The sequence below is a fragment of the Marmota monax genome, unplaced genomic scaffold (assembly GCF_021218885.2).
Source record: "Marmota monax isolate L192 unplaced genomic scaffold, Marmota_monax_Labrador192_F-V1.1 WCK01_AAM20220418_F8-fsc00012, whole genome shotgun sequence".
In the NCBI taxonomy this organism is placed as follows: Eukaryota; Metazoa; Chordata; class Mammalia; order Rodentia; family Sciuridae; genus Marmota; species Marmota monax.
In genome coordinates this window covers 30,133,146-30,147,120 of record NW_026695227.1, presented here as the reverse complement: position 1 = coordinate 30,147,120, position 13,975 = coordinate 30,133,146, and the positions used below count along the sequence as shown (strand labels likewise).

The 13,975-nt window shown below is 50.3% G+C and overlaps 1 protein-coding gene across 1 annotated transcript in view; it reads left to right on the top strand.

Annotated features, from left to right (window-relative positions):
* The window catches only part of Kmt2d (lysine methyltransferase 2D), a 51,398-nt gene that overhangs the window by 22,733 nt on the left and 14,690 nt on the right, over positions 1-13,975 (top strand). The window contains exons 36-54 of the mRNA XM_046436013.2: positions 1,156-1,279; positions 1,408-1,492; positions 1,606-1,672; positions 1,768-2,000; positions 2,100-4,916; positions 5,046-5,186; positions 5,309-5,476; positions 5,643-5,802; positions 6,972-7,047; positions 7,177-7,352; positions 7,453-7,583; positions 8,375-8,507; positions 8,586-8,713; positions 8,853-9,993; positions 10,953-11,089; positions 11,188-11,318; positions 12,998-13,283; positions 13,507-13,580; positions 13,702-13,810. Coding sequence (XP_046291969.1) covers positions 1,156-1,279; positions 1,408-1,492; positions 1,606-1,672; positions 1,768-2,000; positions 2,100-4,916; positions 5,046-5,186; positions 5,309-5,476; positions 5,643-5,802; positions 6,972-7,047; positions 7,177-7,352; positions 7,453-7,583; positions 8,375-8,507; positions 8,586-8,713; positions 8,853-9,993; positions 10,953-11,089; positions 11,188-11,318; positions 12,998-13,283; positions 13,507-13,580; positions 13,702-13,810 — 6,317 coding nt within the window. The remainder of the gene's footprint in view (positions 1-1,155; positions 1,280-1,407; positions 1,493-1,605; positions 1,673-1,767; positions 2,001-2,099; positions 4,917-5,045; positions 5,187-5,308; positions 5,477-5,642; positions 5,803-6,971; positions 7,048-7,176; positions 7,353-7,452; positions 7,584-8,374; positions 8,508-8,585; positions 8,714-8,852; positions 9,994-10,952; positions 11,090-11,187; positions 11,319-12,997; positions 13,284-13,506; positions 13,581-13,701; positions 13,811-13,975) is intronic.

Here is a 13,975-nt window from a genome sequence, read left to right as displayed (position 1 = left end):
GCTTTACACTCATTGTCTAATTTCCTCATCACAACAGACTCACTAAATAGGTCCTATTATTGTCTGATTACAGAAGAGGAAACAGGCATAGAAGTTAAGTAACTTGTCTATGATTACACAGCAAGTAGCAGAGTTGGATATGAATACCAGTACTCTTCTTGACTGCCTCAGAATTCCAGGACAATGAGTTTGGTTAGTTCTTTAGAAAGTGTGTGTGTGTGTCGGGGGTCAGTTGTTTTCTAAGCAACGGAAATATATAAAGAAAAGGTTTTTTTTTTTTTTTAAGTATTTATTTTTTAGCTATAGGTGAACGCAATATCTTTATTTTACATTTACGTGGTGCTGAGGATCGAACCCAGTGCCTCACGCATGCTAGGCGAGTGCTCCACCTCTGAGCCACATCCCCAGCCCAAGAAAAGGGTTTTAGGAAGATTTGAGGTTGTTTTTTCTTTTGGGGGTGATACTAGGCAAGTACTCTATTACTGAGTTCCCAGCCCTTTTTATTTCATTTTGAGCCAGGATGTTGCTAAGTTGCCCAGGCTGGTCTCGATTTTCCTGTCTCAGCCTCCTGAGTACCTGAGCTTACAGGTGTATGCCACTGTGCCCTGCTGGAAAATTTGCATCTTGGGTGGTTATTTATTTTACCCTTTTTAGCCCAGCATCCTAGATTGGCAGGAAAGTTGGTTTTAGATGATGCCTTTTTGTGTCCCAAACTACTCTTAACATCTAGGGCTTTGCCACAGTGCCCACATCTTGGGTTCTGAGTTGTGCTTACTCTAAGAATACTATGTTTGAAGAGAACTTTCCAGGTCATAAAGTATACTTGCTTGTCACATCTCCATGATATACCCAGAATAGGGATCATGATCTCTATCAAACAGGTAAACTGAGGTTTAGATAGGTGAAGTGACATTAATCTATTGACTAAACAAATATTTACCAAGTTCTTTTTCCTGACACTGTACAAGTAAAGGCTGGATCACATGTTCTCTGAATATCAGAGCTGTGTCACCAAGCCACCTGTCTCCTGTCTCAGTTGTCTTTCTGCCTGACTGTGCCATATTCTTCATGGCTTGGTGTAGGTCAGGGTGTTAGTCATATAATGTATAAAGCATTGATTCCAAAGTCTAGCTCATTTGGCTATCCCCTCTCTAGACCTGGACAAATTTGCTGCAGAAGACATCATTGATCCCATTGCAAAGGCCAAGATGGTAGCTTTAAAAGGCATCAAGAAAGTGATGGCTCAGGGCAGCATTGGGGTGGCACCTGGTATGAACAGGTAAGACTTGGGGCTGGCCCTTTTCTTTCCCAGTTAACACCCCTTCCCTTCTTGGCCCCACTTTCCTGTTTGTCCTACTTCTTTGCCTTTCAACAACACTTAATCCTCTGTGCTTTGATGGACTCCAGGCAGCAAGTGTCACTGCTAGCCCAGAGGCTCTCTGGGGGACCTGGCAGTGATTTGCAGAACCATGTGGCACCTGGGAGTGGCCAGGTAAGTTGTCAGGAGCTGGGGGTTGGGGTTGGAACATGGATGTTATGCATTGAGTCACCTTTCTTAGGGCCTTGTGTGGAACAGTGACCTTTTATTGGTCTTTCTCATAACAGGAGCGGAATGCCAGTGACCCCTCCCAGCCTCGTCCCAACCCACCCACTTTTGCCCAGGGAGTAATCAGTGAGTATGGGGTAGAAGAGAAGGTACAAGGAAGTGGTTTAAGGACCAGTGGAAAGAGAGGGATTATGGTCCTGACATGCCACTTCCTCTCCTAGATGAGGCTGATCAGCGGCAGTATGAGGAGTGGCTCTTCCATACCCAACAGCTCCTACAGATGCAACTGAAGTTGCTAGAGGAGCAGATTGGTGTGCACCGTAAGTCCCGGAAGGCTCTGTGTGCCAAACAGCGCACTGCCAAAAAGGCTGGCCGTGAGTTCCCAGAAGCTGATGCTGAGAAGCTCAAACTGGTTACAGAACAGCAGAGCAAGATCCAGAAACAACTGGATCAGGTGGGGAAAGCAAACTTCAACTTATCATTCAGAAGTCAGGAATAAGGGATGGCGTGGGTGGGCAGGTTCCAGGCTGACCTCTTCTACCCTTCGTGTTAGGTTCGTAAACAGCAGAAGGAGCACACGAATCTCATGGCAGAGTATCGAAACAAGCAGCAACAGCAACAGCAGCAGCAACAACAGCAACAACAGCAGCAACAGCAGCAACAGCACTCAGCTGTGCTAGCTCTCAGCCCTTCTCAGAGTCCTCGGCTACTCACCAAGCTCCCTGGTCAGCTGCTCCCTGGCCATGGGTTACAGCCACCACAGGGGCCTCCGGGTGGACAAGCTGGAGGTCTTCGCCTGCCTCCTGGGGGTATGGCACTACCTGGACAGCCTACTGGCCCATTCCTCAACACAGCCCTGGCCCAACAGCAGCAACAGCAACATTCTGGTGGGGCTGGATCCTTGGCTGGTGCCTCAGGGGGCTTCTTTCCTGGCAACCTTGCTCTTCGAAGCCTAGGACCTGACTCAAGGCTTTTACAGGAAAGGCAGCTGCAGCTGCAGCAGCAACGCATGCAGCTGGCTCAGAAATTACAGCAGCAGCAACAGCAGCAGCAACACCTCCTAGGACAGGTGTCAGTTCAGCAGCAACAGCAACAGGGTCCTGGGGTACAAGCAAACCAGACTCTGGGTCCCAAGCCCCAGGGTCTTCTGCCTCCTGGCAGCCACCAGGGCCTCCTGGTGCAGCAGTTGTCCCCACAACCACCCCAGGGGTCCCAAAGTATGTTGGGTCCTTCCCAGGTGGCAGTGTTGCAGCAGCAGCACCCTGCAGCTTTGGGTCCTCAGGGCCCTCACAGACAGGTGCTTATGACCCAGTCCCGGGTGCTGAGTTCCCCCCAGCTGACACAGCAGGGTCATGGCCTTATGGGACACCGGCTGGTCACAGCCCAACAGCAGCAGCAGCAGCAACAACAGCAGCAGCAACAACAACACCAACAGCAGGGATCCATGGCAGGGCTTTCCCATCTTCAGCAGGGCCTGATATCACACAGTGGTCAGCCCAAACTGAGCACTCAGCCTCTGGGCTCCTTACAGCAGCAGCAGCTTCAACAACAGCAGCAACAGCAACTACAGCAGCAGCAGCAGCAACAGCAGCAACAGCAGCTTCAACAGCAGCAGCAGCAGCTTCAACAGCAACAGCAGCAACAACTTCAGCAACAGCAGCAACAGCTTCAGCAGCAGCAGCAGCAGCAGCAGCAGCAGCAACAACAACTTCAGCAACAGCAGCAGTTACAACAGCAACAACAGCAGCTGCAGCAGCAGCAGCAGCAACAGCACCAGATGGGCCTCTTGAACCAGAGTCGAACTTTATTATCTCCTCAGCAACAGCAGCAGCAGCAGGTGACACTTGGCCCTGGCATGCCAGCCAAGCCTCCTCAACATTTTTCTAGCTCTGGAGCCCTAGGCCCAACCCTCCTCCTGACGGGCAAGGAACAAAACATTGTAGAGACCGCTCTTCCTTCAGAAGTCACCGAAGGGCCCTCAACACATCAAGGAGGGCCATTAGGAATAGGGACTGCACCTGAGTCATTGGCTACTGAGCCAGGAGAGGTAAAGCCCTCCCTCTCTGGGGACTCACAACTCTTGCTGGTCCAACCCCAGGCCCAGCCTCAGCCCAACTCTCTGCAGCTGCAGCCACCTCTGAGGCTCCCGGGACAACCTCAGCAGCAAGTTAACTTGCTACACGCAGCAGGTGCAGGAAGCCATGGGCAACTAGGCAGTGGACCATCCTCTGAGGCTTCATCTATGCCCCACTTGCTGGCCCAGCCCTCTGTTTCCTTAGGGGAACAGCCTATGCCCATGACCCAGAACCTTCTGGGGCCACAACAGCCCCTTGGGCTAGAGAGACCCATGCAAAATAATACAGGGCCACAGCCTTCCAAAGCAGGATCTGGCGCCCAGTCTGGGCAGGGTCTGCCTGGGGTTGGAGTCATGCCTACAGTGGGTCAACTTCGAGCACAGCTCCAAGGAGTTCTGGCCAAAAACCCACAGCTGCGGCACTTGAGTCCTCAGCAGCAGCAGCAACTACAGGCCCTCCTCATGCAGCGGCAGCTGCAGCAGAGTCAGGCCGTTCGCCAGACTCCACCCTACCAGGAGCCTGGAACCCAACCCTCTCCCCTGCAGGGCCTCTTGGGCAGCCATCCTCAACCTGGGGGTTTCCCTGGATCCCAGACAGGCCCCCTCCAGGAGCTAGGGGCAGGGCCTAGACCTCAGGGCCCACCCCGGCTCCCTACCCCACAAGGAGCCTTATCCACAGGACCAGTCCTTGGCCCTGTCCATCCCACACCTCCACCATCCAGTCCCCAAGAGCCAAAGAGATCTTCACAATTACCTTCCCCCAGTGCCCAGCTCACCCCTACCCATCCAGGGACCCCAAAGCCCCAGGGGCCAACCTCAGAGCTGCCTCCTGAGAGGGTCTCACCTGCTGCTGCCCAGCTTGTGGATACCTTCTTTTGCAAGGGGCTGGGACCTTGGGATCCCCCAGACAACCTAGCAGAAGCCCAGAAGCTAGAGCAGAGCAGCCTGGTACCTGGGCATCTGGAGCAGGTGAATGGACAAGTGGTACCTGAGCCACCCCAACTCAGCATCAAGCAGGAACCTCGGGAAGAGCCATGTGCCCTGGGACCCCAGGCAGTGAAGAGGGAGGCCAATGGGGAGCCAATAGGGACATCAGGTACCAGCAACCACCTCCTGCTGGCAGGCTCCCGCTCAGAGGCAGGGCATCTGCTCTTGCAGAAGCTTCTACGAGCAAAGAATGTGCAACTCGGCGCTGGGCGGGTGCCTGAGGGGCTGCGAGCTGAGATCAACGGGCACATTGACAGCAAGCTGGCAGGGCTGGAACAGAAACTACAGGGTACCCCCAACAACAAGGAGGTGAGTACTCCTGCTAGAGTTGAGCAGACAGTGGGGCCTGGAATGGAGGTGGGAGATGCAAGAATGAGCAGGTCTGGGTCAGACAGAACAGATAAGGGCAGCAGCCTTTACAGAGTTTATCTGGATTAGGATGCGGCAGCAAGGAAGCCTTTGACACCAAAGCCCAAGCGGGTACAGAAGGCAAGCGACAGGTTGGTGAGCTCCCGAAAGAAACTGCGGAAGGAGGATGGTGTCAGGGCCAACGAGGCCCTGTTGAAACAGCTAAAACAGGTGACCTCCCCCAGGAACCAGTCCCCTGGTCCCATCCCAGAATGGGGGAACCCTGTCCCCCAGCTTTGTAATCGCAGGTACAAGTGCTGCAGGTTTCCAACTTTGTCATCTTGCCCTTGTAGGAGCTGTCCTTGCTGCCCCTGACGGAACCTACCATCACTGCCAATTTTAGTCTCTTTGCTCCCTTTGGCAGTGGCTGCCCAGTCAGTGGGCAGAGCCAGCTGAGAGGGGCCTTTGGAAGTGGGGCACTGTCCAGCAGCCCTGACTACTATTCCCAGCTGCTTACCAAGGTCAGAAAAGTGGCATTGCCTTTTGGGAATAATGAAGTTCTTGGGGAGGTGGGGGTGGGGATACTAGGAATGGAATACTTGAGGAAATTGCTGATATAGTATGGGGCCAGGAGATTATAGCAGTCTCCCTATGCCATCTTGCACACAACACCACCCCACCCCCCAGAATAACCTGAGTAACCCGCCGACACCACCCTCGTCGCTGCCCCCCACCCCACCCCCATCGGTGCAGCAGAAGATGGTAAATGGTGTCACTCCTTCTGAAGAGCTGGGGGAGCACCCCAAGGACACAGCCTCTTCCCGGGACACTGAAGGAGCACTGAGGGGTAAGTGAAGAGCTGACTTTTCTTTCCCAGTGGGATTCTGTGGCTGGGGTTTAAGCAGTTATTATTGTGCTCTGTCACACAATTGAAGAAAACAAGTAGATTACATACTGCTCTATGTGCTTAACATGATAGGTGGCCTGGTAGGAAGGGCCTCTTCAGGACTGATTTGTTAGGGACAAGGATGGGCTTCTGGAATCTGAAGCAAAGGCAACAGGGGAGGTTGGTGGCAGGGAGAGTCTGATTGAATTTTTGTATAGAAGAAACAGTGCAACTTTCCTGGGTGTGGAGCTTTAGCCCAACCTGGATTTGGACTCTGGTGCCTGCATTTATTTAGTTGTATTACTTCAGCCAAATTTCCTTGTGGGAGCCTCAATTTCCTTCCTATAAATGGAGTATTAGAACATTCATCTAACAGGTCGTTAAGATTAAATAAAGCCAGGTGAGGAGAATTGCAGCTACTCAGGAGGCTTAAACAAGAGGATCACAAGTTTGACACCAACTTTGGCAGCTTAGAGAGACCTGTCTCAAAATAAGAGGCTTAAAAGGACTAGAGAGGTGCAGGGTGCAGTGGTGCATGTCTATAATCCCAGTGACTGGGGAGGCTGAAGCAGGAGGATCACAAGTTCAAGCCAGCCTTAGGAATTTATCAAGGCCCTAAGCAACTTAGTGAGACCCTATCTCAAATAAAAGGGCTGGGATGTGGCTGAGTGGCAAAGTGCCTCTGGGTTTAATCCCTAGTAACAACAACAACAAAAAAGGATTGGGGGGTGTAGCTCAGTGGTAGAATACTTGCTGCCTAACATATGCAAGTGCCTGGGTTCAATCCTTGGTATTGGTGGAAAAAAGAAGAAAAAGATGAAATAGAGAGTATACCTGGGCCTGGGTTTATGGCTCAGTGGTAGGGTGCTTGCCTCACATATAAATAAGTAAAAATAAAGGTTCATTGACAACTAAAAAAGTATTTTTAAGAAAGGGTACCTAAAGCCCAGGGTCTACCATATAGGAAAGGCCCAATAAATATAGCTTTTCTGCCCCAAACTGGTAGGTGAGTTTGATGGTTAATCATAACTAAGCTAAGATTTCATGTTAGTTGAATATGAAGTATCAGGGAGAAAACACCGTCTACTCTGGACACCCTCACCCCTGACTTTTCTTCTCCCTACCCACAGATGCTTCAGAGGTGAAGAGTGTAGACCTGCTGGCTGCCTTGCCCACACCCCCCCACAATCAGACTGAGGATGTCAGGTGAGGGTGGAATTGAGAATGGAATGGGGTACAGCTTGCTTCAGTTTTCTTTGGCCAATGGCAGATTTTTAGATTTGGGTGGGAGAGTCCCCAGGGCTGTACCAATAGGTATCTACATCTGGCCCACAGGATGGAGAGTGATGAGGACAGTGATTCTCCTGACAGCATTGTGCCGGCATCGTCCCCCGAGAGCATCCTGGGGGAGGAGGCCCCTCGTTTCCCTCAGCTGGGCTCAGGCCGGTGGGAGCAGGATGACCGAGCCCTCTCTCCTGTCATCCCAATCATTCCTCGGGCTAGCATCCCAGGTATGTGCTGGAGATGTGTCAGGCCTGGCTTGGCAGGCGCTGGCATGAGTGGGTGGTTGAGGGAGATAACTAACTCTATACATGTCCCTTTCTCATTCAGTCTTCCCAGATACCAAACCTTATGGGACCCTCGACTTAGAGGTCCCTGGAAAGCTGCCTGCCACAACTTGGGAAAAGAGCAAAGGAAGTGAGGTGTCAGTCATGCTGACAGTTTCAGCTGCTGCAGCCAAGGTGTGTCCTGCGGGTTCTCTGAGGCCAAGAGGACCTTGCTGAGAAAGAAGGCAGTCTCTTTGCTTGTCTAGATAAATATATCCGATCATTCAAAAAAATCTCTTCTAGGCCTAGGGTTGTGGCTCAGTGGTAGAGTTAAGAGCATGTGTGAGGCACTGGGTTTGATTCTCAGCACCACATATAAATAAATGAATAAAATAAAGGTCCATTAACATCTAAAAAAAATTTTTTTTTTTAATATCTGCTATGTGTGAAAGCCTGGGCTAGAGATTGTGAGAAAAGGGTGAATGAAGCATAGTCTCTGTCCACCAGAGCTCCTCATCTAGTAGTAAAAACTGGCAAGCCAATAGAGTGTGTTTTGTGCAACAAATGCTACAGGTGCCAGAAGATATAATTTCCTTACTCACATTTGGTAGAACTTTGCTGTATTTGAATGTTAGCAGGGTTTTTATAGGAAAAAAAAAAAAAAAGGAAAACAGAGTTAAAACAACATTACTCAGTTTCTTTACTACAAGAACTCTCAGGTGCTTTAATTTGCACACATAGGGTGAATGAATCTCCAGCTTGTGAGTATAATGGGCATCACTTCCTAAATTCAGTTAATATTCTCTTCTTGCAGAGCCCCTGTGAGTATCTGTAACAGTTTGAGAAATACCTCCTGCTGTAACTGAGGTGTTTGAGAAGAGCTAGAGTGGAACAGGCAGCACTGACTTTGTCCCCACCCACCTGGGACTCATGCTTCAGGACACTCTCCTGACATGTCTCTCCCATCCCTTCTTCTTCTGTGGCAGAATCTTAATGGTGTGATGGTGGCAGTGGCAGAGCTGCTAAGCATGAAGATCCCCAACTCCTATGAGGTGCTGTTTCCAGAGAGCCCTGCCAGGGCAAGCATTGAGCCTAAGAAGGGAGAAGCCGAGGGCCCTGGTGAGTGGGACAGAAGAGTTCCTTGGGACCAGAGGAAAAAGGTTCTGGTAGAGACTCTTGACTCCTTCTTTCCTACAGGTGGGAAAGAAAAGGGTCTGGGCGTCAAGAGTTCAGATGCTGGCCCTGATTGGCTAAAGCAGTTTGACGCAGTGTTGCCTGGCTACACCCTTAAGAGCCAGCTAGACATCTTGAGCCTCCTGAAACAGGTGGGTAGAGGGAAGGAAAAAGGGGTGGTCATCGAAAAAGGTGCTATCCAAGGCAAAGAAGACAGAGGGCTTTAGAGAAGAGGGAGAGGGCTAGTTAGCGGAGGAGCTGGCACTAATTATCCAGGGCATTCTCCTGTAGGAGAGCCCCGCTCCAGAGCCGGCCACCCAGCACAGCTACACCTACAACGTCTCCAATCTGGATGTGCGACAGCTCTCTGCTCCGCCTCCTGAAGAACCCTCCCCACCCCCATCCCCCTTGGCACCCTCCCCTGCCAGCCCTCCTGCTGAACCCCTGGTTGAACTTGCAACTGAACCCTCAGCTGACCCACCAATGCCCTCACCCTTGCCTTTGGCCTCATCCCCCGAATCAGCCCGGCCTAAGCCCCGAGCCCGGCCCCCTGAAGAAGGTGAAGATTCCCGTTCCCCTCGCCTCAAGAAGTGGAAAGGGGTGCGCTGGAAGAGGCTGAGGCTGCTTCTGACCATCCAGAAGGGCAATGGGCGGCAGGAGGATGAGCGGGAAGTGGCAGAGTTTATGGAACAACTTGGCACAGCCTTGCGGCCTGACAAGGTGCCCCGCGACATGCGGCGCTGCTGCTTCTGTCATGAGGAGGGGGATGGGGCCACTGATGGTCCTGCCCGCTTGCTAAACCTGGACCTGGACCTGTGGGTACACCTCAACTGTGCTCTGTGGTCCACGGAAGTATATGAGACCCAGGGTGGGGCGCTTATGAATGTGGAGGTTGCCCTGCACCGAGGACTGCTAACCAAGTGCTCCCTGTGCCAGCGAACTGGTGCCACCAGCAGCTGTAATCGCATGCGTTGCCCCAATGTCTACCACTTTGCCTGTGCCATCCGCGCCAAGTGCATGTTCTTTAAGGACAAGACCATGCTGTGTCCTATGCATAAGATCAAGGGGCCCTGTGAGCAGGAGCTCAGCTCATTTGCTGTCTTCCGGCGGGTCTACATTGAACGGGATGAGGTGAAGCAGATTGCTAGCATCATCCAGCGGGGAGAGCGGCTTCACATGTTCCGTGTAGGGGGCCTTGTGTTCCATGCCATTGGACAGCTGCTCCCTCACCAGATGGCTGACTTCCACAGTGCCACTGCCCTCTATCCTGTGGGCTATGAGGCCACACGCATCTACTGGAGCCTCCGCACTAACAATCGCCGCTGCTGCTACCGATGCTCCATTGGAGAGAACAATGGGCGGCCTGAGTTTATAATCAAAGTCATGGAGCAGGGCCTGGAAGATCTGGTCTTCACTGATGCCTCTCCACAGGGTAAGCACTAAGCTTTTGTAGTGGTAATATTGAATTGCGTAAGTTTCTCATAGGGGTCACTTTACAATGTCAATAAGAGGATCTTCAACCTCCATATGAGTGTTCCTCCCCCACCTCAGGCACACAGGGGTTTCTTGAAAGTATTTCATCCTCTTTCAATCACTTTAAATTCCTTTGTAATTGAAAATATTTTTCTAATCTCATATATTCTAGCTCCTTTTCCTATTCTCAATGGAACTAAAGGATTCAGTTCTGAGACTCATGATTTGGTTCACCCAACCTGATTCTAAGTTCCTTGGTTTTTTTTCTCTATATAAAATTATTTTGATTTTTGTTTTTGTGTTAATGATGAAATAATAAGAGCTGGTACTACCCTTTATTGGGTATATACTGTGTGCCACAAACTAAGTGATTTATATAGGTTGTTTTGCTCCTGCATCCTTATGAGGTAAGTAGGTTTGTGGGCTAGGGATGAAGTTCTGGTGGTAGATCATTTGCCTGGCATGTTTGAGGCTCTGTGTTCCGATCCCTAGACCATAGGAAAAAAAGGAAGGAAGGAAGGGATTGGGGGGAGGAGAAGGAAGAGAAAGAAGGATGGAAAGAAAGAATCTTGCAAAGAAACTTACATATTTGTTTAAGGTCTCATGGCCAGAGCACTAGAACCTGAACTGTTTGTTTTTATAGGCTCCTGAGGCTCCTTTTTTTGGGGAGTCAAATCCAGGGCCTCATGCATTCAAGGCAAGCACTGTACCACTGAACTATATTTCCAGTCCCTGTTGGTTTCTTAAGAGAAAGTGTTACTAGGAAGCCAGGAGAGGATCCTAAAGATTCACACACCTTCATAACAGGAAGGTGTGAAGGCCACAGAAAATATCTGAGGCTCAGGAGTGGGGTTAAGGACTGAAGGTCAGTCAGCAGAGCTTTCCTCTGAGGGCTGCTCTTCTTTCTCTACCTTCTAGCTGTGTGGAATCGCATCATCGAGCCAGTGGCTGCCATGAGAAAAGAAGCTGACATGCTGCGACTCTTCCCTGAGTACCTAAAAGGCGAGGAGCTCTTTGGGCTGACGGTGCATGCCGTGCTTCGCATAGCTGAATCAGTAAGCAAGGGGCTGGGAGCTGGGGGACTGTGGCACTGAGAACATTGACCCTGCTGCAAAGGATCTCAGGTTAAGGCAAAGACTACCTATGCCCACAGCTGCCTGGGGTGGAGAGCTGTCAAAACTATTTATTCCGCTATGGGCGCCACCCCCTGATGGAGCTGCCACTCATGATCAACCCCACTGGCTGTGCCCGATCGGAGCCTAAAATCCTCACACACTACAAACGGTGAGCTTGTGGGGCTGGGGCCATGGGCCATGGGCTATGGGTGTGGGTGTTGGTAGAGAGTCTCTGGCCACATTATGAGAGTTTGGGATGAAGATCAGGGTTCCCTTGGAGAAACTGGGATTCACTCTTAGACATCCTGATTAAAGGATGCATAACTATTACTAGGGTATCCCTTTCCTCCCCACCAATCTGTTCAGATATTCTTGGTTGAATTGTCATCTTGGGTACCCTGGGAATGGCTGCTGGGGAGGTTCTGGGTAGATAGTGGTGAAATATTATGAAATATATAAGGGACTTTGTCACTTCTTCCTTTTCCTCTTTTGCATCCAGGGGGGCCTGTGATTCTCCAAAATCTCAGGCACCCCATGAATGCTAGGGTCACCTTCCCTTCCCAAGGTTGAGTTGGTGTCAAAAATAATTAGAAATATAATAGAAAAATAATAAAACCTTACATTTGTATAGCACTTTATACTTTTTTTTTCAAAGCGTTTTCACATCCATTATCTCATTTGATCCTCACAACAACCTTATGAGGTAGGTAGGGCAGGTGGTATGACCCCCATTTTACAGCTGAGAAAACTGAGGCCCAGAAAGACTACATGACTGGATAAAGGTCATACAAGTGGGACCAGACCCTTACGTCTTGACTTGTGTCACTATTCTTTCTGTGTATCACAGTAGCCTGACCTTGGTCCTTGGGTAGAGGGAGGCAGAATCCATGATAGCAGGGATTTCTTAAAGGCCTTTGGTGACTCCTAGGCTGTCATAGAGCGTCAGAGTCTACCCCTAGTCAGCCCTGGTCCTTGATGCTCTACAACAGTGGTTTTCAAACTATGAGTGTATATGTTGCCGAATGCTATGGAACACATAATCTGATGGGCAGAAGAACTTGGCACTTGCTGTGCATAATTTCACCTTCCCCAAATTGCATTCAACCAGAAGAGTTACATCCTCACCAACTTTTTAGATTGGAGTTAGTCAACATTTTGTTAAAGAAAAAATTCTGCCAATGAAACAAAAACCAAAAACAACCCAAATGTTTGAAAACCACTGCTCTGGGATGGGCAAGAATTTGGCTGGTGTCCTAGGGTGGTGAAAAGGCATCCTGCCAGGTAGCAGTCATTCCCCTGCACTGAGCCATCTGTACAGAGCCAAATGCTATGTCAGAGAATGGGACAGTCTGAAGAAAAGCAAGGATATCACCTTTAGGCTGCAAATTTACAGCCAATTTTAATTAAAATCCCACCCACATCCACCCCATGTGGTAGACATGGCTCCAGCATGTGCAGGAGGTAGAACTCAAGAATCTGAGCAAACTATTAGTTTACATTCTAGGCCTGGACTGCTTGGGGACTCCTAGAGGAGCCTGGCCTTTGCAAGAGGGTGGTAGCAAGAGAAGAGATAGGAGAGCAGGCTCAGTGTAGGGGAATTGGTGCCCCTCTCCTTCCATCCCCATCCCTTGTCTTGGGCAGTTTGTGCCATCTAGGGTGTCAGAAGGGTCCTCTTAGCTAGTTGTTGCCTCTCTATAATTGAGATCCAGGTGCCTCCACCCCACTCCCAGGCAGCACTTGCCAGCACCACACATCCTAACAGTGTGTTGCACATCCCAGGGAGGAGGTGGGTGGTGTGTACTTGGTCTGTAGGAGAGCTGTCTTGTCATGGACTATATCACCTCCCAGGCCCCATACCCTGAACAGCACCAGCATGTCTAAGGCATATCAGAGCACCTTCACAGGCGAAACCAACACACCATACAGCAAGCAGTTTGTGCACTCGAAGTCATCTCAGTACCGGCGCCTGCGCACCGAGTGGAAGAACAATGTGTATCTGGCTCGCTCCCGTATCCAGGGCCTGGGGCTCTATGCAGCCAAGGATCTAGAAAAGCACACTATGGTCATCGAGTACATTGGCACCATCATTCGCAATGAGGTGGCCAACCGGCGGGAGAAAATATATGAAGAGCAGGTATGGGCTGAGTTGAGGGGACTTTATGGTAGACAGTCCACACTCAGTCAAGGAACAGGGGGCAGGTTTAGGTATGAGAGGTTTAGGTATAGGAGGGGAGGTAGAAAGTTTATGGGGGAAAGGAGAAAGGCAGGAGAAATGAGGAGGAACATGGTAGATAAACCCACAGCCTGAGTCTACTATATGATAATCTTGTCCCTTCTGCAACCTTTGTCTTTCTTAGAATCGAGGCATCTACATGTTCCGAATAAACAATGAACATGTCATTGATGCTACGTTGACTGGAGGCCCTGCCAGGTGAGAGATGAAGGAGGGATTTAGGGGTCTTTGGAGGTGACCCTCTGAGCATAGGTCAACAATGAACCAAAATTATCTCTACTCAGTTGCCTGGCATCACTGACTCTGTCCCACTGCCCAGGTACATTAACCATTCCTGTGCCCCTAACTGTGTGGCAGAAGTCGTGACATTTGACAAGGAGGACAAAATCATTATCATCTCTAGCCGGCGAATCCCCAAAGGAGAGGAGGTGAGAGGAAGCATCCTAAGTGAGTGATAAAGCAGCTCCTCCCTCTCTTCCCCTTCTCTGCTATTCCTTAGGAGCTGGGTTTCAAGGCCGTGACCCACAGATCAGATCTCAGCCAGCATCCCCTTCCTCTGGGGAGTAAATTTTGATTTTGCCTTTTTCTCTTTC